At 45.3% G+C, this 27,085-nt stretch overlaps 1 protein-coding gene across 1 annotated transcript in view; it reads right to left on the minus strand.

Moving 5' to 3' along the window:
• LOC139581794 (netrin receptor UNC5A-like) overlaps positions 1-27,085 on the minus strand; it is a 643,974-nt gene that overhangs the window by 333,781 nt on the left and 283,108 nt on the right. Inside the window, exon 2 of the mRNA XM_071411970.1 lies at positions 2,668-2,886. Within this exon, the coding sequence (XP_071268071.1) occupies positions 2,668-2,886 (219 nt within the window). The remainder of the gene's footprint in view (positions 1-2,667; positions 2,887-27,085) is intronic.

A 27,085-nucleotide genomic window follows, 5' to 3' on the forward strand; every position in this document is an offset into this window, starting at 1 on the left:
GAGGAGGTGGAGGAGATGGAGGAGATGGAAGAGATGGCAGAGCTGGTAGAGATGGAGGAGTTGGAGGAGGTGGAGGAGATGGCAGAGCTGGTAGAGATGGCAGAGGTGGAGGAGGTGGCAGAGCTGGTAGAGATGGAAGAGGTGGAGGAGATGGAGGAGATGGCAGAGATGGCAGAGATGGAGGAGGTGGAGGAGGTGGAGGAGGTGGAGGAGATGGAAGAGCTGGTAGAGATGGCAGAGATGGCAGAGCTGGCAGAGATGGCAGAGGTGGAGGAGGTGGAGGAGATGGAAGAGGTGGAGGAGGTGGAGGAGATGGCAGAGGTGGAGGAGGAGAAGGCAGAGCTGGCAGAGGTGGAGGAGGTGGAGGAGATGGCAGAGATGGCAGAGATGGCAGAGATGGCAGAGCTGGCAGAGATGGGAGAGCTGGCAGAGATGGCAGAGCTGGCAGAGATGGCAGAGCTGGCAGAGATGGAGGAGGTGGAGGAGATGGAGGAGGTGGGGGAGGTAGAGGAGGTGGAGGAGATGGAGGAGATGGAGGAGGTGGAGGAGATGGAGGAGGTGGAGGAGGTGGAGGAGATGGAGGAGGTGGGGGAGGTAGAGGAGGTGGAGGAGATGGAGGAGGTGGAGGAGATGGAGGAGATGGAGGAGGTGGAGGAGATGGAGGAGGTGGAGGAGATGGAGGAGATGGAGGAGGTAGAGGAGGTGGAGGAGGTGGAGGAGGTGGAGGAGATGGAGGAGATGGAGGAGGTAGAGGAGGTGGAGGAGATGGAGGAGGAAGAGGAGGTAAAAGAGGCGGAGGAGACGGAGGAGGCGGATGAGGCGATGGAGGTAGAGGATATGGAGGAGGTGGAGGAGGTGGAGGAGATGGAGGAGGTGGGGGAGGTAGAGGAGGTGGAGGAGATGGAGGAGGTGGAGGAGATGGAGGAGATGGAGGAGGTGGAGGAGATGGAGGAGGTGGAGGAGATGGAGGAGATGGAGGAGGTAGAGGAGGTGGAGGAGGTGGAGGAGGTGGAGGAGATGGAGGAGATGGAGGAGGTAGAGGAGGTGGAGGAGATGGAGGAGGAAGAGGAGGTAAAAGAGGCGGAGGAGACGGAGGAGGCGGATGAGGCGATGGAGGTAGAGGATATGGAGGAGGTGGAGGAGGTGGAGGAGATGGAGGAGATGGAGGAGGTGGAGGAGGTGGAGGAGGTAGAGGAGATGGAGGAGGTGGAGGAGATGGAGGAGATGGAGGAGGTAAAGGAGGCGGAGGAGACGGAGGAGGCGGATGAGGCGATGGAGGTAGAGGAGATGGAGGAGGTGGAGGAGGTGGAGGAGATGGAGGAGATGGAGGAGGTAAAGGAGGCGGAGGAGACGGAGGAGGCGGATGAGGCGATGGAGGTAGAGGAGGTGGAGGAGGTGGAGGAGATGGAGGAGGTAGAGGAGGTGGAGGAGGTGGAGGAGATGGAGGAGGTGGAGGAGGTAGAGGAGATGGAGGAGGTGGAGGAGATGGAGGAGGAAGAGGTGGTGGAGGAGGTGGAGGAGGTGGAGTAGATGGAGGAGGTGGAGGAGATGGAGGAGGTGGAGGAGGTGGAGAAGGTGGAGTAGATGGTGGAGGTGGAGGAGGTGGAGGAGGTGGAGGAGGTGGAGGAGATGGAGGAGGAGATGGAGGAGGAGATGGAGGAGGTAGAGGAGATGGAGGAGGTGGAGGAGATGGAGGAGGTAGAGGAGGTAGAGGAGGTAGAGGAGGTGGAGGAGGTGGAGGAGATGGAGGAGGTGGAGGGGGTAGAGGAGATGGAGGAGGTGGAGGAGATGGAGGAGGCGGATGAGGCGATGGAGGTAGAGGAGGTGGAGGAGGTGGAGGAGGTGGAGGAGATGGAGGAGATGGAGGAGGTGGAGGAGTTGGAGGAGGTAGAGGAGATGGAGGAGGTGGAGGAGATGGAGGAGGTAGAGGAGGTGGAGGAGGTAGAGGAGATGGAGGAGGTGGAGGAGGTAGAGGAGATGGAGGAGGTGGAGGAGATGGAGGAGGAAGAGGTGGTGGAGGAGGTGGAGGAGGTGGAGTAGATGGAGGAGGTGGAGGAGATGGAGGAGGTGGAGGAGGTGGAGTAGATGGTGGAGGTGGAGGAGGTGGAGGAGGTGGAGGAGGTGGAGGAGATGGAGGAGGAGATGGAGGAGGTAGAGGAGGTAGAGGAGATGGAGGAGGTGGAGGAGATGGAGGAGGTAGAGGAGGTAGAGGAGGTGGAGGAGGTGGAGGAGATGGAGGAGGTGGAGGAGGTAGAGGAGATGGAGGAGGTGGAGGAGATGGAGGAGGTAGAGGTGGTGGAGGAGGTGGAGGAGGTGGAGTAGATGGAGGAGGTGGAGGAGATGGAGGAGGTGGAGGAGTTGGAGGAGTTGGAGGAGGTGGAGTAGATGGTGGAGGAGGTGGAGGAGGTGCAGGTGGTGGAGGAGGTGGAGGAGGTGGAGTAGATGGAGGAGGTGGAGGAGGTGGCACGCTCATAGCATGCCATTGTCATTGTTCCAGGCACTAAGAGCCCTGTGGCTGTGGTCTAAATCAATGTAATCTACTTGTATGTTGAAAACATACTGCTGTGAGGTCACTTCCTGTCAATGTACAAGCAAATACTAAGTGTTAGGAATCTGTAAGCCACGTCTGATCAAAGCCTCTGCTGAATGACCTAGTAACTGGTTTACCTGTTGCAGGGTCCACGGTGCGCTCTATCAGGTGATCATCCTGATGAACCCACTCCCCGTTACATTTGAAGTAGATCTGTGTTGCCGGGGTGGAGCGACAGGTCAGGGTGACGGGCTTGTTCTTCACTATGTACTCATCGTCAGGCTCCACCAGGAAGTGAGGTAACAGATCGTTGAAAGAGGCAGGAAGTGTCGCCGTGGCAACGTGCTCCGAACCAACTGGGAGACAAACAGGAAAGAGAAAGAAAAATATTTCTGTTGAAAAGACAACCAAATACAATAGTTGTATTAACTTATATACCCTGAAACCACTTGTTAGAAACAGTCAATAGATAGACTAACAGACAGAAAAAAAGTGATTTTAGTAAAGGCACACAATATTACCACAATCTGTCAATAGGTAGAATACCCAGAAACAGATGATTTTTCACAATGTCTTCCTGGGCCTTTAGGTTGAGAGACCTTGCTGTTCCATTGGTTTCAGAGTGGAGAAGACTAGCTATACTCTCCCGAATTCAGTGAGGTGAATTTACCTCTGCCCTGTGTCTTTGTTACAGTCAACAACAACGGTACATGGCAAACACACAATGTCTCCATTGAGTAGCGGGCATTGTGTACAGTACGTGTGTGTCCTGGTTTCGTGTTCAGACACTCACACTGAAATAACTCAAATCTGAAGCTACTGAGGGTTTTCATTGACTAACCTTAGTCTTTCTCTGGGTGAACCCTGAGCCCTATCTCAGGACGGAGATCTCCTGCTCTTAATCTCCTAGCTCTAAAGAGCACAGCTGACTGACTGACTGACTGACTGCTGGTCATAAATCCAGTCAGTCAGTCAGTCACACTATGTGATATAGTTCTGCTGTCTGTCTACCGCTAGAACTCACATCACAAGTGGTAGAGGAGAGGAGGAGAGGAGAGGAGGGGAGGAGAGGAGGAGAGAGGAGAGGAGGAGAGGAGAGAGGAGGAGAGAGGAGATGAGGAGAGGAGGATAGAGGAGAGGATGAGTAGAGGAGGGGAGGAGAGGAGAGGAGAGGAGAGGAGGGGAGGAGAGGAGGGGAGGAGAGGAAAGGAGGGGAGGGGAGGAGAGGAGGGGGGAGAGGAGAGGAAAGGAGGAGAGGAGAGGAGAGGAGAGGAGAGGAGGAGAGGAGGGGAGGAGAGGAAAGGAGGGGAGGGGAGGAGAGGAGGGGGGAGAGGAGAGGAAAGGAGGAGAGGAGAGGAGAGGAGAGGAGAGGAGACGACAGGAGGAGGAGAAGAGAGAGTAGGAGAGAAGAGAGGAGTGGTGAGAAATATAGGGGAGGTAATGATTGTAACTCAACACAGACAGCTATTTCCATAACTCCCATGTTTTCTCAACATATGTTTTTCTACAAAGGACAGCATTGGAGAACATGTGTTGTATATTTAAAAAAATATATTCCTTGTTTTTCGGTAAGAAATGTCCATAATGTGACAAGAACCCAGTTGCTAATAAAATAGTATTTGAGCGAGGTCAATTGCCGCCGCATTAGCAGAGCAGATGAGCTGAGACCCAAATAAAATCCTTTCTCTCTCTGTCTCTCTCTCTCTCTCAGGGGAGACCAGTAAATCCCAAAATAAAACAGCTTTAAGAGGCGTGTAATATTAATTTACTGCTCTGAGTCCTATATCGCTGACAGACTGGCCATTTCCAACCTCCTTCATCACTCCTCCTCTCCGCGTAGCGCTTCGCCGCACGGCCTCCGTGACCAGGGAAGGCCAGAGAGGACTATACACACATCGCTCATCATGAAACACACATTCTCACATTGACCTTTTCCTCTCCTCTCTTCTTCTCTTCCCTCATTTCTACAGCTTAGTGCGGTTCAGGTCAGGGATAATATTAGCCTGCGTCGTAAATAGTATGTACAGTCATCACACAAAGACATTATCTGCTACGGTCTCATAACACTTGTCATGTTAATGTGTCTCTTTCTCGCTTTAATGTCGAGCTTTCTCTCTCTCTCTCTCTCTCTCTCTCTCTCTCTCTCTCTCTCTCTCTCTCTCTCTCTCTCTCTCTCTCTCTCTCTCTCTCTCTCTCTCTCTCTCTCTCTCTCTCTCTCTCTCTCTCTCTCTCTCTCTCTCTCTCTCTCTCTCTCTCTCTCTCTCTCTCTCTCTCTCTCTCTCATTTCTTCCTATCCTGACATCCCCTCTGCCCCTCTGAGTGTGTGTGTGTAATTGTGTGCGTGTGTGTAATTGTGGTCCAATGGAGGGTATATATAACTCCCTGACACGGGTCCTTTCCTCTCATGTTATTATAAAAATATTTGGCATGTTACTCAGAGACAAGAGAGAGGAGAAAATGTGTATGTGTACGTACGTGCTAGCCTGTCTGTGTTGTGTCCTAATGATAGCTTGTCTTCCTAATGGGATAGCAGTGTTGAGTTGTGACTGATGCCCGATAGCCATTAGCCTGGCCAAGCTGACCTCCTGTACTCTCTGCAGACCTGAGACGACAGATTTGCTAAAACACCTCAGCTCGCTAAAACACTGGAAGGAATTCACCTCACACCTGTCAGGTTAAATTAATCAGCTTCCTGAGATTCAGTCCACACAGAGGAGGAAGACGACACAACATTTTGTAAAATAAAATGAGGCTCTATCCGAGCTCTGTCTTTCACATTCAAGATGAACTCTGAACTCCAGATGGCTGTTTTGTCACTTCGGATGAGAATTTGAAAAGCTCAACATGAAATAAACTTGTTCTTTGACATTTAATACGACCGGAACTCTCAAGAGTCAGGTTCTAATGTCGTCAAGGCTACTGGACTCTAATGTCGTCAAGGCTACTAGACTCTAATGTCGTCAAGGCTACTGGACTCTAATGTCGTCAAGGCTACTGGACTCTAATGTCGTCAAGGCTACTGGACTCTAATGTCGTCAAGGCTACTGGACTCTAATGTCGTCAAGGCTACTGGACTCTAATGTCATCAAGGCTACTGGACTCTAATGTCGTCAAGGCTACTGGACTCTAATGTCGTCACGGCTACTGGACTCTAATGTCGTCAACGCTACTGGACTCTAATGTCGTCAAGGCTACTGGACTCTAATGTCGTCAAGGCTACTGGACTCTAATGTCTTCACGGCTACTGGACTCTAATGTCTTCACGGCTACTGGACTCTAATGTCTTCACGGCTACTGGACTCTAATGTCTTCACGGCTACTGGACTCTAATGTCGTCAAGGCTACTGGACTCTAATGTCGTCAAGGCTACTGGACTCTAATGTCGTCAAGGCTACTGGACTCTAATGACGTCAAGGCTACTGGACTCTAATGTCGTCAAGGCTACTGGACTCTAATGTCTTCACGGCTACTGGACTCTAATGTCTTCACGGCTACTGGACTCTAATGTCGTCAAGGCTACTGGACTCTAATGTCGTCAAGGCTACTGGACTCTAATGACGTCAAGGCTACTGGACTCTAATGTCTTCACGGCTACTGGACTCTAATGTCTTCACGGCTACTGGACTCTAATGTCGTCACGGCTACTGGACTCTAATGTCGTCAAGGCTACTGGACTCTAATGTCGTCAAGGCTGCTGGACTCTAATGTCGGTAAGGCTACTGGACTCTAATGTATTCACGGCTACTGGACTCTAATGTCGTCACGGCTACTGGACTCTAATGTCGTCAAGGCTACTGGACTCTAATGTCTTCACGGCTACTGGACTCTAATGTCTTCACGGCTACTGGACTCTAATGTCGTCACGGCTACTGGACTCTAATGTCGTCAAGGCTACTGGACTCTAATGTCGTCAAGGCTGCTGGACTCTAATGTCGGTAAGGCTACTGGACTCTAATGTATTCACGGCTACTGGACTCTAATGTCTTCACGGCTACTGGACTCTAATGTTTTCACGGCTACTGGACTCTAATGTCGTCACGGCTACTGGACTCTAATGTCGTCACGGCTACTGGACTATGATGTCGTCAAGGCTACTGGACTCTAATGTCGTCAAGGCTACTGGACTCTAATGTCGTCAAGGCTACTGGACTCTAATGTCGTCAAGGCTACTGGAATTGAATGTCGTCAAGGCTACTGGACTCTAATGTCGTCAAGGCTACTGGACTCGAATGTTGTCAAGGCTACTGGACTCGAATGTCGTCAAGGCTACTGGACTCTAATGTCGTCAAGGCCACTGGAATTGAATGTCGTCAAGGCTACTGGACTCTAATGTCGTCAAGGCTATTGGACTCTAATGTCGTCAAGGCTACTGGACTCTAATGTCGTCAAGGCTACTGGACTATGATGTTGTCAAGGCTACTGGACTCTAATGCCGTCAAGGCTACTGGACTCTAATGTCGTCAAGGCTACTGGACTCGAATGCTGTCAAGGCTACTGGACTCTAATGTCGACAAGGCTACTGGACTCTAATGCCGTCAAGGCTACTGGACTCTAATGTCGTCAAGGCTACTGGACTCTAATGTCGTCAAGGCTACTGGACTCTAATGTCGTCAAGGCTACTGGACTCTAATGTCGCCAAGGCTACTGGACTCTAATGTCGTCAAGGCTACTGGACTATGATGTCGTCAAGGCTACTGGACTCTAATGCCGTCAAGGCTACTGGACTCTAATGTCGTCAAGCCTACTGGACTATGATGTCGTCAAGGCTACTGGACTATGATGACAAGAAAATGGAAATGAAGTAATCATTTAAATGAAGGGTATCGAGCACAGTCTTACATCTCCGAGACAGCCCCTGACATCTTGATGTCATTCTCTGACAGCTAGGTTTCAACCTTCTTGAGTCCCATACGAGGTAGGTTAATGAGGTTAAAGAGTAAATTATTGTTTATCAGAGTGTTTATTCTGGTCACACACTGCTATAAACTATAGTGAAAGCTTGATGTACAGAAAATTGGTTTATACTGCCAGGGTCACACAGTGTACTTAAAATACACACACTCACGGAAGCACACACACACGGAGGAAAATGCATGGAGGTGTGCATGCACACACGCACGCACGCACACACACACACACACACACACACACACACACACACACACACACACACACACACACACACACACACACACACACACACACACACACACACACACACACACACACACACACACACACACACACACACACACACACACACACACACACACACACACACACACACACACACACACACACACACACACACACCACTTAACAGACTCCTTTGCAGGTCAGTGCACAAATCAAATAGACATTCAATAGCACGAAGGGAACTGAAACCTCAGGAGGTGATTGGCTGAAACCGAACTAGAGACATTTCAGCACGATGAAAATTAAAATGGCTGCTGTTTTACAGGGCTCCTAACCAATTGTGTGTTTTTTCACATTATTTGTAACTTATTTTGTACATAATGTTTCTGCCACCGTCTCTTATGAACGAAAATAGCTTCTAGATATCAGAACAACGATTTACTCACCTCGTACTGGACAAATATTTTACATACACCTTAGCCAAATACATTTAAACTCAGTTTATCACAATTCCTGACATTTAATCCTAGTAAAAATTCCCTGTCTTAGGTCGGTTAGGATCACCACTTTATTTTAAGAATGTGAAATGTCAGAATAATAGTAGAGAGAATGATTTCTTTCAGCTTTTATTTCTTTCATCACATTTCCAGTGGGTCAGAAATTTACATCCACTCAATTAGTATTTGGGAGCCTTGCCTTTAAATTGTTAAACTTGGGTCAAATGTTTTGGGTTGCCTTCCACAAGCTTCCCACAATAAGTTGGGTGAATTTTGGCCCATTCCTCCTGATAGAGCTGGTGTAACTGAGTCAGGTTTGTAGGCCTCCTTGTTCGCACACAATTTTTCAGTTCTGCCCACACATTTTCTATAGGATTGAGGTCAGAGCTTTGTGAGAGCCACTCCAATACCTTGACTTTGTTGTCCTTACGCCATTTTGCCACAACTTTGGAAGTATGCTTGGGGTCATTGTGCATTTGGAAGACCCATTTGGAACCAAGCTTTAACTTCCTGACTGATGTCTTGAGATGTTGCTTCAATATATCCACATAATTTTCCTACCTCATGATGCCATCTATTTTGTGAAGTGCACCAGTCCCTCCTGCAGCAAAGCACCCCCACAACATGATGCTGCCACCCCCGTGCTTCATGGTTGGGATGGTGTTCTTTGGATTGCAAGCTTCCCCCTTTATCCTCCAAAAATAACAATGGTCATTATGGCCAAACAGTTCTATTTTTATCTCATCAGACCAGAGGACATTTCTCCAAAAAGTACAATCTTTGTCCCCATGTGCAGTTGCAAACCGTAGTCTGGCTATTTAATGGCGGTTTTGGAGCAGTGGCTTCTTCCTTGCTGAGCGGCCTTTCAGGTTATGTCGATATAGGACTCGTTTTACTGTGGATATAGATAATTTTGTACCTGTTTCCTCCAGCATCTTCACAAGGTCCTTTGCTGTTGCTCTGGGATTGATTTGCACTTTTTTGCACCGAAGTACGTTAATTTCTAGGAGACAGAACGCGTCTCCTTCCTGAGCGGTATGACGACTGCGTGGTCTCATGGTGTTTATACTTGTGTACTATTGTTTGTACAGATGAACGTGGTTTCTTTTGATTTTCCCATGATGTAAAGCAAAGAGGCACTGAGATTGAAGGTAGGTCTTGAAATACATCCACAGGTACACCTCTAATTGACTCAAATTATGTCAATTAGCCTATCAGAAGCTTCTAAAACCAACACATGACATTATTTTCGGGGATTTTCCAAGCTGTTTAAAGGCACAGTCAACTTAGTGTATGTAAACTTCTGACCCACTGGAATTGTGATACAGTGAATTATAAGTGAAATAATCTGTCTGTAAACAATTGTTGGAAAAATGACTTGTGTCATGCACAAAGTAGATGTCCTAACCATCTTGCCAAAACTATAGTTTGTTAACAAGAATTTTGTGGAGTGGTTGAAAAACTAGTTTTAATGACTCCAACCCAAGTGTATGTAAACTTCCGACTTCAACATTATATATACAGTATAATAAGGCTGTAATGTCACTGATATATTTTCTACGTTTGGTCTCAATCTAAAAATACCTTATTTAGGTCTGATGTCAGTTTGCAGCTGCTGTTGTCCAGAGGAGATCAGAGTGAACTAGATGACAGTGTAGTGAACTAGATGACAGTGTAGTGAACCAGATGACAGTGTAGTGAACTAGATGACAGTGTAGTGAACTAGATGACAGTGTAGTGAACTAGATGACAGTGTAGTGAACTAGATGACAGTGTAGTGAACTAGATGACAGTGTAGTGAACCAGATGACAGTGTAGTGAACTAGATGACAGTGTAGTTAACCAGATGACAGTGTAGTGAACTAAATGACAGTGTAGTGAACTAGATGACAGTGTAGTGAACTAAATGACAGTGTAGTGAACCAGATGACAGTGTAGTGAACTAGATGACAGTGTAGTGAACCAGATGACAGTGTAGTGAACCGTGAGGTCCAGAGGGAACCAGATGACAGTGTAGTGAACCGTGAGGTCCAGGGGGAACCAGATGACAGTGTAGTGAACCGTGAGGTCCAGGGGGAACCAGATGACAGTGTAGTGAACCGTGAGGTCCAGGGGGAACCAGATGACAGTGTAGTGAACCATGAGGTCCAGGGGGAACCAGATGACAGTGTAGTGAACCGTGAGGTCCAGAGGGAACTAGATGACAGTGTAGTGAACCGTGAGGTCCAGGGGGAACCAGATGACAGTGTAGTGAACCGTGAGGTCCAGAGGGAACCAGATGACAGTGTAGTGAACCGTGAGGTCCAGGGGGAACCAGATGACAGTGTAGTGAACCGTGAGGTCCAGAGGGAACCAGATGACAGTGTAGTGAACCGTGAGGTCCAGGGGGAACCAGATGACAGTGTAGTGAACCGTGAGGTCCAGGGGGAACTAGATGACAGTGTAGTGAACCGTGAGGTCCAGGGGGAACCAGATGACAGTGTAGTGAACTAGATGACAGTGTAGTGAACCAGATGACAGTGTAGTGAACCGTGAGGTCCAGAGGGAACCAGATGACAGTGTAGTGAACCGTGAGGTCCAGGGGGAACCAGATGACAGTGTAGTGAACCGTGAGGTCCAGAGGGAACCAGATGACAGTGTAGTGAACCAGATGACAGTGTAGTGAACCAGATGACAGTGTAGTGAACCAGATGACAGTGTAGTGAACCAGATGACAGTGTAGTGAACTAGATGACAGTGTAGTGAACTAGATGACAGTGTAGTGAACCAGATGACAGTGTAGTGAACCAGATGACAGTGTAGTGAACCAGATGACAGTGTAGTGAACTAGATGGCAGTGTAGTGAACCAGGTGACAGTGTAGTGAACCGTGAGGTCCAGGGGGAACCAGATGACAGTGTAGTGAACCGTGAGGTCCAGAGGGAACCAGATGACAGTGTAGTGAACCAGATGACAGTGTAGTGAACCAGATGACAGTGTAGTGAACCAGATGACAGTGTAGTGAACCAGATGACAGTGTAGTGAACTAGATGACAGTGTAGTGAACTAGATGACAGTGTAGTGAACCAGATGACAGTGTAGTGAACCAGATGACAGTGTAGTGAACCAGATGACAGTGTAGTGAACTAGATGGCAGTGTAGTGAACCAGGTGACAGTGTAGTGAACTAGATGACAGTGTAGTGAACTAGATGACAGTGTAGTGAACCAGATGGCAGTGTAGTGAACCAGATGACAGTGTAGTGAACCAGATGACAGTGTAGTGAACTAGATGACAGTGTAGTGAACCAGATGACAGTGTAGTGAACCAGATGACAGTTTAGTGAACTAGATGATAGTGTAGTGAACCAAATTACAGTGTAGTGAACCAGATGACAGTGTAGTGAACTAGATGACAGTGTAGTGAACTAGATGACAGTGTAGTGAACCAGATGACAGTGTAGTGAACCAGATGACAGTGTAGTGAACCGTGAGGTCCAGAGGGAACCAGATGACAGTGTAGTGAACCAGATGACAGTGTAGTGAACTAGATGGCAGTGTAGTGAACCAGATGACAGTGTAGTGAACCAGATGACAGTGTAGTGAACCAGATGACAGTGTAGTGAACTAGATGACAGTGTAGTGAACCAGATGACAGTGTAGTGAACTAGATGGAAGTGTAGTGAACCAGATGACAGTGTAGTGAACCAGATGACAGTGTAGTGAACTAGATGGCAGTGTAGTGAACCAGATGACAGTGTAGTGAACCAGATGACAGTGTAGTGAACCAGATGACAGTGTAGTGAACTAGATGACAGTGTAGTGAACCAGATGACAGTGTAGTGAACTAGATGACAGTGTAGTGAACCAGATGACAGTGTAGTGAACTAGATGACAGTGTAGTGAACCAGATGACAGTGTAGTGAACTAGATGACAGTGTAGTGAACCAGATGACAGTGTAGTGAACTAGATGACAGTGTAGTGAACCGTGAGGTCCAGGGGGAACCAGATGACAGTGTAGTGAACCGTGAGGTCCAGGGGGAACCAGATGACAGTGTAGTGAACCGTGAGGTCCAGGGGGAACCAGATGACAGTGTAGTGAACCGTGAGGTCCAGAGGGATCCAGATGACAGTGTAGTGAACCAGATGACAGTGTAGTGAACTAGATGACAGTGTAGTGAACCAGATGACAGTGTAGTGAACTAGATGACAGTGTAGTGAACCGTGAGGTCCAGGGGGAACCAGATGACAGTGTAGTGAACCGTGAGGTCCAGGGGGAACCAGATGACAGTGTAGTGAACCGTGAGGTCCAGGGGGAACCAGATGACAGTGTAGTGAACCGTGAGGTCCAGGGGGAACCAGATGACAGTGTAGTGAACCGTGAGGTCCAGGGGGAACCAGATGACAGTGTAGTGAACCGTGAGGTCCAGGGGGAACCAGATGACAGTGTAGTGAACCGTGAGGTCCAGAGGGAACCAGATGACAGTGTAGTGAACCAGATGACAGTGTAGTGAACCAGATGACAGTGTAGTGAACCAGATGACAGTGTAGTGAACTAGATGACAGTGTAGTGAACTAGATGAGTGTAGTGAACCAGATGACAGTGTAGTGAACCAGATGACAGTGTAGTGAACCAGATGACAGTGTAGTGAACTAGATGACAGTGTAGTGAACTAGATGACAGTGTAGTGAACCAGATGACAGTGTAGTGAACCAGATGACAGTGTAGTGAACCAGATGACAGTGTAGTGAACTAGATGGCAGTGTAGTGAACCAGGTGACAGTGTAGTGAACTAGATGACAGTGTAGTGAACTAGATGACAGTGTAGTGAACCAGATGGCAGTGTAGTGAACCAGATGACAGTGTAGTGAACTAGATGACAGTGTAGTGAACCAGATGACAGTGTAGTGAACCAGATGACAGTGTAGTGAACTAGATGATAGTGTAGTGAACCAAATTACAGTGTAGTGAACCAGATGACAGTGTAGTGAACTAGATGACAGTGTAGTGAACTAGATGACAGTGTAGTGAACCAGATGACAGTGTAGTGAACCAGATGACAGTGTAGTGAACTAGATGACAGTGTAGTGAACCAGATGACAGTGTAGTGAACTAGATGACAGTGTAGTGAACCAGATGACAGTGTAGTGAACCGTGAGGTCCAGAGGGAACCAGATGACAGTGTAGTGAACTAGATGACAGTGTAGTGAACCAGATGACAGTGTAGTGAACTAGATGGAAGTGTAGTGAACCAGATGACAGTGTAGTGAACCAGATGACAGTGTAGTGAACTAGATGGCAGTGTAGTGAACCAGATGACAGTGTAGTGAACCAGATGACAGTGTAGTGAACTAGATGACAGTGTAGTGAACCAGATGACAGTGTAGTGAACCAGATGACAGTGTAGTGAACTAGATGACAGTGTAGTGAACCAGATGACAGTGTAGTGAACTAGATGGAAGTGTAGTGAACCAGATGACAGTGTAGTGAACCAGATGACAGTGTAGTGAACTAGATGGCAGTGTAGTGAACCAGATGACAGTGTAGTGAACCAGATGACAGTGTAGTGAACCAGATGACAGTGTAGTGAACTAGATGACAGTGTAGTGAACCAGATGACAGTGTAGTGAACTAGATGACAGTGTAGTGAACCAGATGACAGTGTAGTGAACTAGATGACAGTGTAGTTAACCAGATGACAGTGTAGTGAACTAAATGACAGTGTAGTGAACTAGATGACAGTGTAGTGAACCAGATGACAGTGTAGTGAACCGTGAGGTCCAGGGGGAACCAGATGACAGTGTAGTGAACCGTGAGGTCCAGAGGGAACCAGATGACAGTGTAGTGAACCGTGAGGTCCAGGGGGAACCAGATGACAGTGTAGTGAACCGTGAGGTCCAGGGGGAACCAGATGACAGTGTAGTGAACCGTGAGGTCCAGAGGGAACCAGATGACAGTGTAGTGAACCGTGAGGTCCAGGGGGAACCAGATGACAGTGTAGTGAACCGTGAGGTCCAGAGGGAACCAGATGACAGTGTAGTGAACCAGATGACAGTGTAGTGAACTAGATGACAGTGTAGTGAACCAGATGACAGTGTAGTGAACCAGATGACAGTGTAGTGAACTCGATGACAGTGTAGTGAACTAGATGAGTGTAGTGAACCAGATGACAGTGTAGTGAACCAGATGACAGTGTAGTGAACCAGATGACAGGGTAGTGAACTAGATGACAGTGTAGTGAACTAGATGACAGTGTAGTGAACCAGATGACAGTGTAGTGAACCAGATGACAGTGTAGTGAACCAGATGACAGTGTAGTGAACTAGATGGCAGTGTAGTGAACCAGGTGACAGTGTAGTGAACTAGATGACAGTGTAGTGAACTAGATGACAGTGTAGTGAACCAGATGGCAGTGTAGTGAACCAGATGACAGTGTAGTGAACTAGATGACAGTGTAGTGAACCAGATGACAGTGTAGTGAACCAGATGACAGTGTAGTGAACTAGATGATAGTGTATTGAACCAAATTACAGTGTAGTGAACCAGATGACAGTGTAGTGAACTAGATGACAGTGTAGTGAACTAGATGACAGTGTAGTGAACCAGATGACAGTGTAGTGAACCAGATGACAGTGTAGTGAACTAGATGACAGTGTAGTGAACCAGATGACAGTGTAGTGAACTAGATGACAGTGTAGTGAACCAGATGACAGTGTAGTGAACTAGATGACAGTGTAGTGAACCAGATGACAGTGTAGTGAACTAGATGGAAGTGTAGTGAACCAGATGACAGTGTAGTGAACCAGATGACAGTGTAGTGAACTAGATGGCAGTGTAGTGAACCAGATGACAGTGTAGTGAACCAGATGACAGTGTAGTGAACTAGATGACAGTGTAGTGAACCAGATGACAGTGTAGTGAACCAGATGACAGTGTAGTGAACTAGATGACAGTGTAGTGAACCAGATGACAGTGTAGTGAACTAGATGGAAGTGTAGTGAACCAGATGACAGTGTAGTGAACTAGATGGCAGTGTAGTGAACCAGATGACAGTGTAGTGAACCAGATGACAGTGTAGTGAACCAGATGACAGTGTAGTGAACTAGATGACAGTGTAGTGAACCAGATGACAGTGTAGTGAACTAGATGACAGTGTAGTGAACCAGATGACAGTGTAGTGAACTAGATGACAGTGTAGTGAACCAGATGACAGTGTAGTGAACTAGATGACAGTGTAGTGAACCAGATGACAGTGTAGTGAACTAGATGACAGTGTAGTGAACCGTGAGGTCCAGGGGGAACCAGATGACAGTGTAGTGAACCGTGAGGTCCAGGGGGAACCAGATGACAGTGTAGTGAACCGTGAGGTCCAGAGGGAACCAGATGACAGTGTAGTGAACCGTGAGGTCCAGGGGGAACCAGATGACAGTGTAGTGAACCGTGAGGTCCAGAGGGAACCAGATGACAGTGTAGTGAACCGTGAGGTCCAGGGGGAACCAGATGACAGTGTAGTGAACCGTGAGGTCCAGGGGGAACCAGATGACAGTGTAGTGAACCGTGAGGTCCAGAGGGATCCAGATGACAGTGTAGTGAACCGTGAGGTCCAGGGGGAACCAGATGACATTGTAGTGAACCGTGAGGTCCAGGGGGAACCAGATGACAGTGTAGTGAACCGTGAGGTCCAGGGGGAACCAGATGACAGTGTAGTGAACCGTGAGGTCCAGAGGGAACCAGATGACAGTGTAGTGAACCGTGAGGTCCAGGGGGAACCAGATGACAGTGTAGTGAACCGTGAGGTCCAGGGGGAACCAGATGACAGTGTAGTGAACCGTGAGGTCCAGAGGGAACCAGATGACAGTGTAGTGAACCGTGAGGTCCAGGGGGAACCAGATGACAGTGTAGTGAACCGTGAGGTCCAGGGGGAACCAGATGACAGTGTAGTGAACCGTGAGGTCCAGGGGGAACCAGATGACAGTGTAGTGAACCGTGAGGTGCAGAGGGAACCAGATGACAGTGTAAAGAGTCTTTTTATCTATTCTCTTTCACTAGCAAACTCAAATCTAGTGCACTGTAGAGGGAATAAATGCCAATTGGGACGCAGGCCGTACCTGTTCTCTGTTTCCCTTCTGTAGTCCAGCTAGTCACATTGCTTGCCCTTTTTGGAGCCAATTACATTATTTTATCGTCGTGTTCCTGGCAAGAGGCATCATTGAGCAATTAGCCTCACATAATTTACATCACACACACACACACACACACACACACACACACACACACACACACACACACACACACACACACACACACACACACACACACACACACACACACACACACACACACACACACACACACACACACACACACACACACACACACACACACACACACACACACACATACACACACACTACACACACACACACACACACACACACACACACACACACACACACACACACACACACACACACACACACACACACACACACACACACACACACACACACCGTGAGCAATCAACCTCAAATAATTTACATCACAGTGATGGACGAAGGCTATAACATGTCGTTTATGACTCCATCAGCGTTTTACAACGTCTTCCCAAATTAATTCAATTACAATGTCTATCCGGAATATTAAACAGTTTCATGTCTGACTGGGTTATCTCGCTTCTTAAAACGTCTTAAGGATAACACCCTTTTTTTTCAATTTTCGCCTAAAATGACATACCCAAATGTAACTGCCTGTAGCTCAGGACCTGAAGCAAGGCTATGCAGATTCTTGGTACCGTTTGAAGGGAAACTTTGACGGTTGTGGAAATGTGAAGTGAATGTAGAAGAACATAACACAATAGATCTGGTAGAAGAAACATACAAAGACAAAACAACTGTGTGTGTCTGTGTGTGTGTGTCTCTGTGTGTGTGTCTCTGTGTGTGTGTTATTCCTATAATAACTGGATAAGCCTCCATCCATATGAAGGATGATCATATCCAGACATCCATGACCAGAAATGGACCGGGAGAGAAAAGGCCTCCCTCTCCTCTCCTTCCACTCTCTCTCCTCTCCTTCCAATCTCTCTCCTCTCCTTCCACTCTCTCTCCTCTCTCTCTCTCTCCTCCCTCTCTCCTCTCCTCCCTCTCCTCTCCTTCCACTCTCTCTCCTCTCTCTCTCCTCCCTCTCTCCTCTCCTTCCTCTCTCTCCTCTCCTTCCAATCTCTCTCCTCTCTCTCCTCTCCTTCCACTCTCTCTCCTCTCCCTCTCCCTCTCTCCTCTCTCTCTCTCTCTCCCTCCTCTCCTTCCACTCTCCTTCCTCTCTCTCTCCTCTCTCTCTCTCTCTCTCTCCTCTCCTTCCACTCTCCTTCCTCTCTCTCTCCTCTCTCTCTCCTCTCTCTCTCTCTACTCTCCTTCCACTCTCTCTGCTCTCCCTCTCTCTCTCTCCCTCTCCTCTCCTTCCACTCTCCTCCCTCTCTCTCTCCTCTCTCTCTCTCCTTCTCTCTCTCCTCTCCCTCTCTCTCCTCACAACATCATGTATCATCAGCCATGAAGTTGACTGATGTGTGTTTTCCCCCAGATGACTAATTTTTACTCCTCCACATGTTCTGGATTCAGAATAAATCTTCAAATGAGACGACCATCACACACACACACACACACACACACACACACACACACACACACACACACACACACACACACACACACACACACACACACACACACACACACACACACACACACACACACACACACACACACACACACACACACACACACACACACACACACACACACACACACACACACACACCGGTACCTAAAAAAAACATGTAAAAAATCTTGTGAAAACTGTCACTTTATGTTGTAGTAATTTGTTTTACATGTGACGTGAGTCAGACACATGGTTTTCGGTACACGTGACGTTTCACGTGAACTTTTCACACGTGAACAAATCACGTGAAAAATGTTCACCTGAGAAAAAAAATAGTTTCACATGACTCAGACACGTGTGCTTTTGTAACTGGAGGGATCAGAACCCGGGTCTGCCACAGTGGGGATGCCAATGTCTCGTCCATCACACCCAGGGGATCAAAGCCGGGACTACATCATCAGTTGCCCCCGGTGATGAGCCCTGCGGTTACGGGCGGTGCAGTTGCCGTACCAGGCGGTGAACCTTTCTTAATGAATAAAGTAACGGGAAACAAACTCTAGTCTCAAACGGTACCGTATTGCATTCCCAGCCCGCAAAGCTCTGATCCACGGCATTTACGTTTCAATATGTCAAACACGTAGAAATATTAAATGTTCCTCCGGTAAACAATGTCGGATTGGTTTCTGTCTGATTCCACAATGTTCTAACAGCTTGTGCCAAGGTGTTAATTAGCTTGATGTGGTGGGAGCCGTTGTATTGGTTAATTACCATAGAGTTAATTAAGAGACCTACAGTAGGTAATTAACTTTATAGAAACACAGTCTAACTCTGGTACCTGTATATTAGTACACAGTCTAACTCTGGTTCCTGTATATTAGTACACTGTCTAACTCTGGTTCCTGTATATTAGTACACAGTCTAACTCTGGTTCCTGTATATTAGTACACAGTCTAACCCTGGTACCTGTATATTAGTACACAGTCTAACTCTGGTTCCTGTTTATTAGTACACAGTCTAACTCTGGTTCCTGTATATTAGTACACAGTCTAACTCTGGTACCTGTATATTAGTACACAGTCTAACTCTGGTTCCTGTTTATTAGTACACAGTCTAACTCTGGTTCCTGTATATTAGTACACAGTCTAACTCTGGTACCTGTATATTAGTACACAGTCTAACCCTGGTTCCTGTATATTAGTACACAGTCTAACTCTGGTTCCTGTTTATTAGTACACAGTCTAACTCTGGTTCCTGTATATTAGTACACAGTCTAACTCTGGTTCCTGTATATTAGTACACAGTCTAACTCTGGTACCTGTATATTAGTACACAGTCTAACTCTGGTTCCTGTATATTAGTACACAGTCTAACTCTGGTTCCTGTATATTAGTACACAGTCTAACTCTGGTTCCTGTATATTAGTACACAGTCTAACTCTGGGACCTGTATATTAGTACACAGTCTAACTCTGGGACCTGTATAGTAGTACACAGTCTAACTCTGGATAGAATATGATAGAACTGTGGATAGAATATGATAGAACTGTGGATAGAATATGATAGAACTGTGGATAGAATATGATAGAACTGTGGATAGAATATGATAGAACTGTGGATAGAATATGATAGAACTGTGGATAGAATATGATAGAACTGTGGATAGAATATGATAGAACTGTGGATAGAATATGATAGAACTGTGGATAGAATATGATAGAACTGTGGATAGAATATGATAGAACTGTGCATAGAATAGGATAGAACTGTGGATAGAATATGATAGAACTGTGGATAGAATATGATAGAACTGTGAATAGAACATGATAAAACAGTGGGTAAAATATGATAGAACTGTGGATAGAATATGATAGAATTGTGGATAGAATATGATAGAACTCTGGATAGAATATGATAGAACTGTGGATAGAATATGATAGAACTGTGGATAGAATATGATAGAATTGTGGATAGAATATGATAGAACTCTGGATAGAATATGATAGAATTGTGCATAGAATATGATAGAACTCTGGATAGAATATGATAGAACTGTGGATAGAATATGATAGAACTGTGGATAGAATATGATAGAACTGTGGATAGAATATGATAGAATTGTGGATAGAATATGATAGAACTCTGGATAGAATATGATAGAATTGTGGATAGAATATGATAGAACTCTGGATAGAATATGATAGAACTGTGGATAGAATATGATAGAATTGTGGATATAATAACGATAGAACTGTGGATAGAATATGATAGAGCTGTGGATAGAATATGATTGAACTGTGGATAGAATATGATTGAACTGTGGATAGAATATGATAGAACTCTGGATAGAATATGATAGAACTTCTCTGCAGTCTTTTAACTGTAATGTCTGGGCATTCGATGTGTAGTGTGTGTGTCTTTGTGTGTGTGTGTGTCTCCCTCTCGCTCTCCACAAATTAAATTCAAAGGGCTTTATTGGCATGGGAAACATATGTTTACATTGCCAAAGCAAATGGAATAGACAAACAAAAGGGGAATAAACAAAGGAAACATTAGTAAACATTACAATGGTTTTAAAATAATAGAGACAGTTCAAATGTTCAAGTAGTTGAAGTATAAAAGGGAAAATAAATGAACAGATAAATATAGTTTATATTTACAATGTTGTTTGTTCTCCACTGGTTGTCCTTTTCTCATGGCATCGGGCCACACATCTTGCTGCTGTAAATGCAAACTGCATTATTTTGCCTAACAGATATGGGACTTTATCAAAGTTTGATTTGTTTATTTCAAATTATTCGTGAGTCTGTGTGATCTGTAGGAAATTGTGTCTCTAACGTGTTCATACATTTGGCAGGAGGTTAGGAAGTGTAGCTTATTTTCCATCTCTCTCTCTCTCTTGTGCTCACTCTGTCTCTCTCTCTCTGTCCCTCCCTCTCTGTCTCTCTCTCTCTGTCTCTCTCTCTCTCTCTTGTGCTCACTCTCACGCTGTCTCTCTCTCTGTCCCTCCCTCTCTGTCTCTCTCTCTCTCTCTGTCCCTCTCGCTCTCTCTCTGTCTCCCTCTCTCTGTCTCTCTCTCTCTCTCTGTCTCTCTCTCTCTGTCTCTCTCTCTGTCTCTCTCACTCTGTCTCTCTCTCTCCGTCTCTCTCTCTCTCTCCGTCTCTCTCTCTCTATCTCTGTCTCTCTGTCTCTCTCTATCTCTCTATCTCTGTCTCTCTTTCTCTGTCTCTCTCTCTCCCTGAAATATCTGTGCATCCTCCTCCTTTCCTCTGCTAAGATCCTGGAGTATGTGGCTCTTCTAAAACAGCTTTCATAATGATTAGTCCTGTTTATCTAAAACATATTTATTAATGATTAGTGCTGTTTATTTAAAACATCTTTATTAATGATTAGTCTTGCTGCTCTGCTCCCAGCCAGGTTGGTGGAAAGGCCTGAGCAGCCTCTAGCCTGCCTGTAGCCAGGCTGTAAAACATGGGAACTGATAAATCATACACAGCACATTAATACTGAAGGAGCTTGGAGGGGGCTAGGGGCTGGACGGCATGTAGGGGGCTGGAGGTGGGGGTGATTATTCACGTTGGCAGCGGGGTTGGGGGCTCTGACGTTGAAAAGGGCATCGTTCTAAGCAGGGTAGAAAACTGCTCCCATCTCTGCCTGAGTCTCAAATGGCACCCTAACCCTATATACTAGGGCCTTGGTCAAACGTAGTGCACTATATAGGGTGCTTATTTTTTTATTGTAGGGTGCTTATTGCTCAGACGTGTCTTTTCTGAGTAGCAAGAGGTGATCTACAATGTCTGAGTAAGGTAATTCTGTTCGCTAATGCCTAAGTTTGACATAAATTATGGAAATAGGCTTTTTCTGTGTATATGCATGACTTAGTTCCTGCAGTCAAATGACCAAATCACCCTCTAGCGTTCTCATTGGTGGAAGGTTATTCATATTGCATCATAATTTTATAATTAATGAACCTAATAATTTTTTTTTTTAAAGAATACATCAGAAAATCCTGTGTTTCTACGTTAAACGGTTTTGTTATATTTCAGTCTTCTGTGATGTTTATAACGTGTAATATTGGGAAGCAAACTCTAAATGTAATACATTACAACTCCATATCTGACATGGTACAGGTGTCTTCTATTTACAAGCCCATAACCATGTGTGTGAGTTGGATACTTTGGTATCAAAGTAGGTTTGTTTCAGACTTCAAAGAAATATTCTGGTGTGACCCTGATTTAGCCCACTGCAGTAAAAGGTTAAAGCATAATAATTATTACAAAAGTAACTATAAATATGTTTATTCCATATTAAGTATGAATAAATAGCCCATTTATATTGATATGTCCAGTAAATTTGGTCAGAATCTGTGACTATCACATTTGGACATTTGACCGTTTAAAAATGACATTACAGTTTCAATATCTCTTGCACATAAAGTCAGAGTCTTAGGAGGTTAAGTTCTCCTGGTTCAGTTTTCTCAGAGGTCAGAGGTCGTCTGAGAAGGGGTGGAAGGTAGCCTGCCGGCTAGGAGCGTTGGGCCAGTAACCGAAAGGTTGCTGAATCGAATCCCCGAGCTGATAAGGTAAAAATATGTTGTTTTGCCCCTGAACAAGGCAGTTAACCCACTGTTCCCCAGCCACCGAAGACGTGGATGTTGATTAAGGCAGTCCCCCCGCACCTCTCTGATTCAGAGGGGTTGGGTTAAATGAGGAAGACACATTTCAGTTGAATGCATTCAGTTGTACAACTGACTAGGTATCCCCCTTTCCTTGTTGGCGCTACAGACCACAACATAAGAACAACACAACATCAGAATTGGCCTCTGTATTTGACATGTGTTAAAGCCTCTGTATACGACATGTGTTAAAGCCTCTGTATATGACATGTGTTAAAGCCTCTGTATACGACATGTGTTAAAGCCTCTGTATATGACATGTGTTAAAGCCTCTGTATACGACATGTGTTAAAGCCTCTGTATATGACATGTGTTAAAGCCTCTGTATACGACATGTGTTAAAGCCTCTGTATACGACATGTGTTAAAGCCTCTGTATATGACATGTGTTAAAGCCTCTGTATACGACATGTGTTAAAGCCTCTGTATACGACATGTGTTAAAGCCTCTGTATACGACATGTGTTAAAGCCTCTGTAAATGACATGTGTTAAAGCCTCTGTATATGACATGTGTTAAAGCCTCTGTATACGACATGTGTTAAAGCCTCTGTAAATGACATGTGTTAAAGCCTCTGTAAATGACATGTGTTAAAGCCTCTGTATACGACACGTGTTAAAGCCTCTGTATATGACATGTGTTAAAGCCTCTGTAAATGACATGTGTTAAAGCCTCTGTATTTGACATGTGTTAAAGCCTCTGTATACGACACGTGTTAAAGCATCTGTATATGACATGTGTTAAAGCCTCTGTATTCACCATGTGTTAAAGCCTTAGTATTTGACATGTGTTAAAGCCTCTGTAAATGACATGTGTTAAAGCCTCTGTATACGACACGTGTTAAAGCCTCTGTATATGACATGTGTTAAAGCCTCTGTAAATGACATGTGTTAAAGCCTCTGTATTTGACATGTGTTAAAGCCTCTGTATTCACCATGTGTTAAAGCCTTAGTATTTGACATGTGTTAAAGCCTCTGTAAATGACATGTGTTAAAGCCTCTGTATACGACACGTGTTAAAGCCTCTGTAAATGACATGTGTTAAAGCCTCTGCAAATGACATGTGTTAAAGCCTCTGTATTTGACATGTGTTAAAGCCTCTGTAAATGACATGCGTTAATAGCCTCTGTATATGACATGTGTTAAAGCCTCTGTATTTGACATGTGTTAAAGCCTCTGTAAATGACATGTGTTAAAGCCTCTGTAAATGACATGTGTTAAAGCCTCTGTAAATGAGATGTGTTAAAGCCTCTGTAAATGACATGTGTTAAAGCCTCTGTATTTGACATGTGTTAAAGCCTCTGTATATGACATGTGTTAAAGCCTCTGTATATGACATGTGTTAAAGCCTCTGTATTCACCATGTGTTAAAGCCTTAGTATTTGACATGTGTTAAAGCCTCTGTAAATGACATGTGTTAAAGCCTCTGTATATGACATGTGTTAAAGCCTCTGTATTTGACATGTGTTAAAGCCTCTGTATTTGACATGTGTTAAAGCCTCTGTATTTGACATGTGTTAAAGCCTCTGTATATGACATGTGTTAAAGCCTCTGTATTCACCATGTGTTAAAGCCTTAGTATTTGACATGTGTTAAAGCCTCTGTAAATGACATGTGTTAATAGCCTCTGTATATGACATGTGTTAAAGCCTCTGTATTTGACATGTGTTAAAGCCTCTGTAAATGACATGCGTTAATAGCCTCTGTATATGACATGTGTTAAAGCCTCTGTATTTGACATGTGTTAAAGCCTCTGGAAATGAGATGTGTTAAAGCCTCTGTAAATGACATGTGTTAAAGCCTCTGTATTTGACATGTGTTAAAGCATAATACCTATAATAAAATTAACCATTTATCCATTTCATAGTCTGGTCTTCATATTTGATAGTCCACTTAGTTTTTATTGAGAATTTGAAAATCTATTTCCATTATTGCCCCCCCCAAAAAATGTGTTAATCAAGTTGGACTTTTAACCGATTGAAAATTGCCTTAAGAATCTAAATGTAATATTTCGATCAGGTCTAACTTGATGTATCACCCCTTCAGTGTTTGATCTCGCATGGATGACAGCCTGTAACAAACAACAACAAACAACAACAACAAAAGAAAAGTACTTTTTTTTCAGGTTGGCTGGTCTACTAATTCAAAACTACGGTTTTGAGCGGTTATTCAACTTTCTTTTCAAGTAAACGTTACCCAACAGCAGTTTTTAATTTGTATATGTAAAGTTGGTATTTATTTCATGAACAGAATTTCCCAAAGTTCCAAGTGGTGAAAACCATTCGTTTTAGAGACGAGGCTGAAATTACAGTGATTTGTTACCTGTAAAACAAAAACCTCTAGTTGGTAAAAGTCCTATTTGTGTCCCTCCTCCTCCACTTCTTCCAAAGAGGATTTAAAAGTCAGACAAAACAAAGTAGACATTTTCTTGACTGGGACAACAGTATTATTTTGACTCCAGAAACACAGTCACACAGTATGGGATGGACTAGGATGTCATGGCCTCAGGCTGTAGGAGGCTGAAAGAGACAGTCACACAGCACGGGATGGACTAGGATGTCATGGCCTCAGGCTGTAGGAGGCTGAAAGAGACAGTCACACAGCACGGGATGGACTAGGATGTCATGGCCTCAGGCTGTAGGAGGCTGAAAGAGACAGTCACACAGCACGGGATGGACTAGGATGTCATGGCCTCAGGCTGTAGGAGTCTGAAAGAGACAGTCACACAGTACGGGATGGAATAGGATGTCATGGCCTCTAGCTGTAGGAGTCTGAAAGAGACAGTCACACAGCACGGGATGGACTAGGATGTCATGGCCTCAGGCTGTAGGAGTCTGAAAGAGACAGTCACACAGTACGGGATGGAATAGGATGTCATGGCCTCTAGCTGTAGGAGTCTGAAAAAGACAGTCACAGTTACCTCTAGCTTTATTAAACTCTACTCATCTGTCGTCAGAGACAGTCACAGCTCCTCCCTCCTCTCTCCCTCATCCCTCCTCCTCCCTCCTCCTCTCTCCCTCATCCCTCCTCCTCCCTCCTCCTCTCTCCCTCATCCCTCCTCTCTCCCTCCTCCCTCCTCCCTCATCCCTCCTCCTCCCTCCTCCTCACTCCCTCCTCTCTCCTCCTCCCTCCTCCTTCCTCCTCTCTCCCTCATCCCTCCTCCTCCCTCCTCCTTCCTCCTCTCTCCCTCATCCCTCCTCCTTCCTCCTCCCTCCTCCCTCCTCCCTCCTCCCTCCTCCTCCCTCATCCCTCCTCCTCCCTCCTCCTCACTCCCTCCTCCCTCCTCCTCCGTCGTCATCCCTCATCCCTCCTCCTCCCTCCTCCTCCCTCCTCCTCCGTCCTCATCCCTCCTTCAGGATTCTCAACACGTCTCACCATCTCAACATACCTCAGTTCCTCCAGTTTCTCAATTTCTATAATTCCTGTTAAGGATTCCTCCTCTCCCTCTCTGTTTCTTCAGAACTGGGCCGCGGCCCTACCTTGCATTTCAGAGGAGCTTGCTGGCACATTATCCCTGAGTACCACTCAATTAGAGAAATAATCTCTCTGTCTCTCGCTCTCTCTCTGCTACTCTGTCCTCTCTCTCTCAATTCAATTCAATTTAAGGGCTTTATTGGCATGGGAAACATATGTTTACATTGCCTAAGCAAGTGAAATAGATCATAAATAAAAGTGAAATAAACAATAAAAACTAACAGTAAACATTACACACACAGAAGTTCCAAAAGAATAAAGACATTTCAAATGTCATATGATGTCTATATACGGTGTTGTAACGATGTGCAAATAGTTAAAGTACAAAAAGGAAAATAAATAAACATACATATGGGTTGTATTTACAATGGTGTTTGTTCTTCACTGGTTGCCCTTTTCTTGTGGCAACAGGTCACAAATCTTGCTGCTGTGATGTCACACTGTGGTATTTCACCCAATAGGGGAGTTTATCAACAACAACAAAAATGTTTTCAAATTCTTTGTGGGAATTCACAGCCCTATAGACCCTGGTCGAAAGTAGTGCACTATATACCATCAAGCGTTTAAATTAATCAAGCATTCCACGTATTGGTCAAAACATACACTTAAATTTCCATCAACATACATTGATGTACAACACACAGAAAAATATACATTTTCATAAATAATTCCATATATTTTTGTTGTTATACGAGCCGTACTATTGTAGATAGTTGGACCAACAGTGTTTAGTTAATAAACAGTAAACAGTAAACAGTAAACAGTAGCAGACAGTTATAACTGAGTCTTTACCACATAAACAGTTTAAGGAAGAGACCGTTTAGCAGACTGCAGCAGAGTTTACTGTTCATTTTAATGGTTTAATTCACATTTTGTCTATTATCTACTTCACTTGCTTTGGCAATGTTAACATATGTTTCCCATGCCAATAAAGCCCCTTGAGAGAGAAATGTCTCTATTCCTTTTTAAACTTTTGTGAGTGTAATGTTTACTAACGTTTCCCTTGTTTTAATTCCCTTTTGTTTGTCTATTCCATCTGCTTTGACAATGTAAACATATGTTTCCCATGCCAATAAAGCCCTCTGAATTGAATTGGGAGGGAGCGGGAGAGGGAGACAGAGAGAGAAAGATAGATAGAGAGAGAGAGAGAG

Source organism: Salvelinus alpinus, chromosome 7 (assembly GCF_045679555.1).
Source record: "Salvelinus alpinus chromosome 7, SLU_Salpinus.1, whole genome shotgun sequence".
Lineage (NCBI taxonomy): Eukaryota > Metazoa > Chordata > Actinopteri > Salmoniformes > Salmonidae > Salvelinus > Salvelinus alpinus.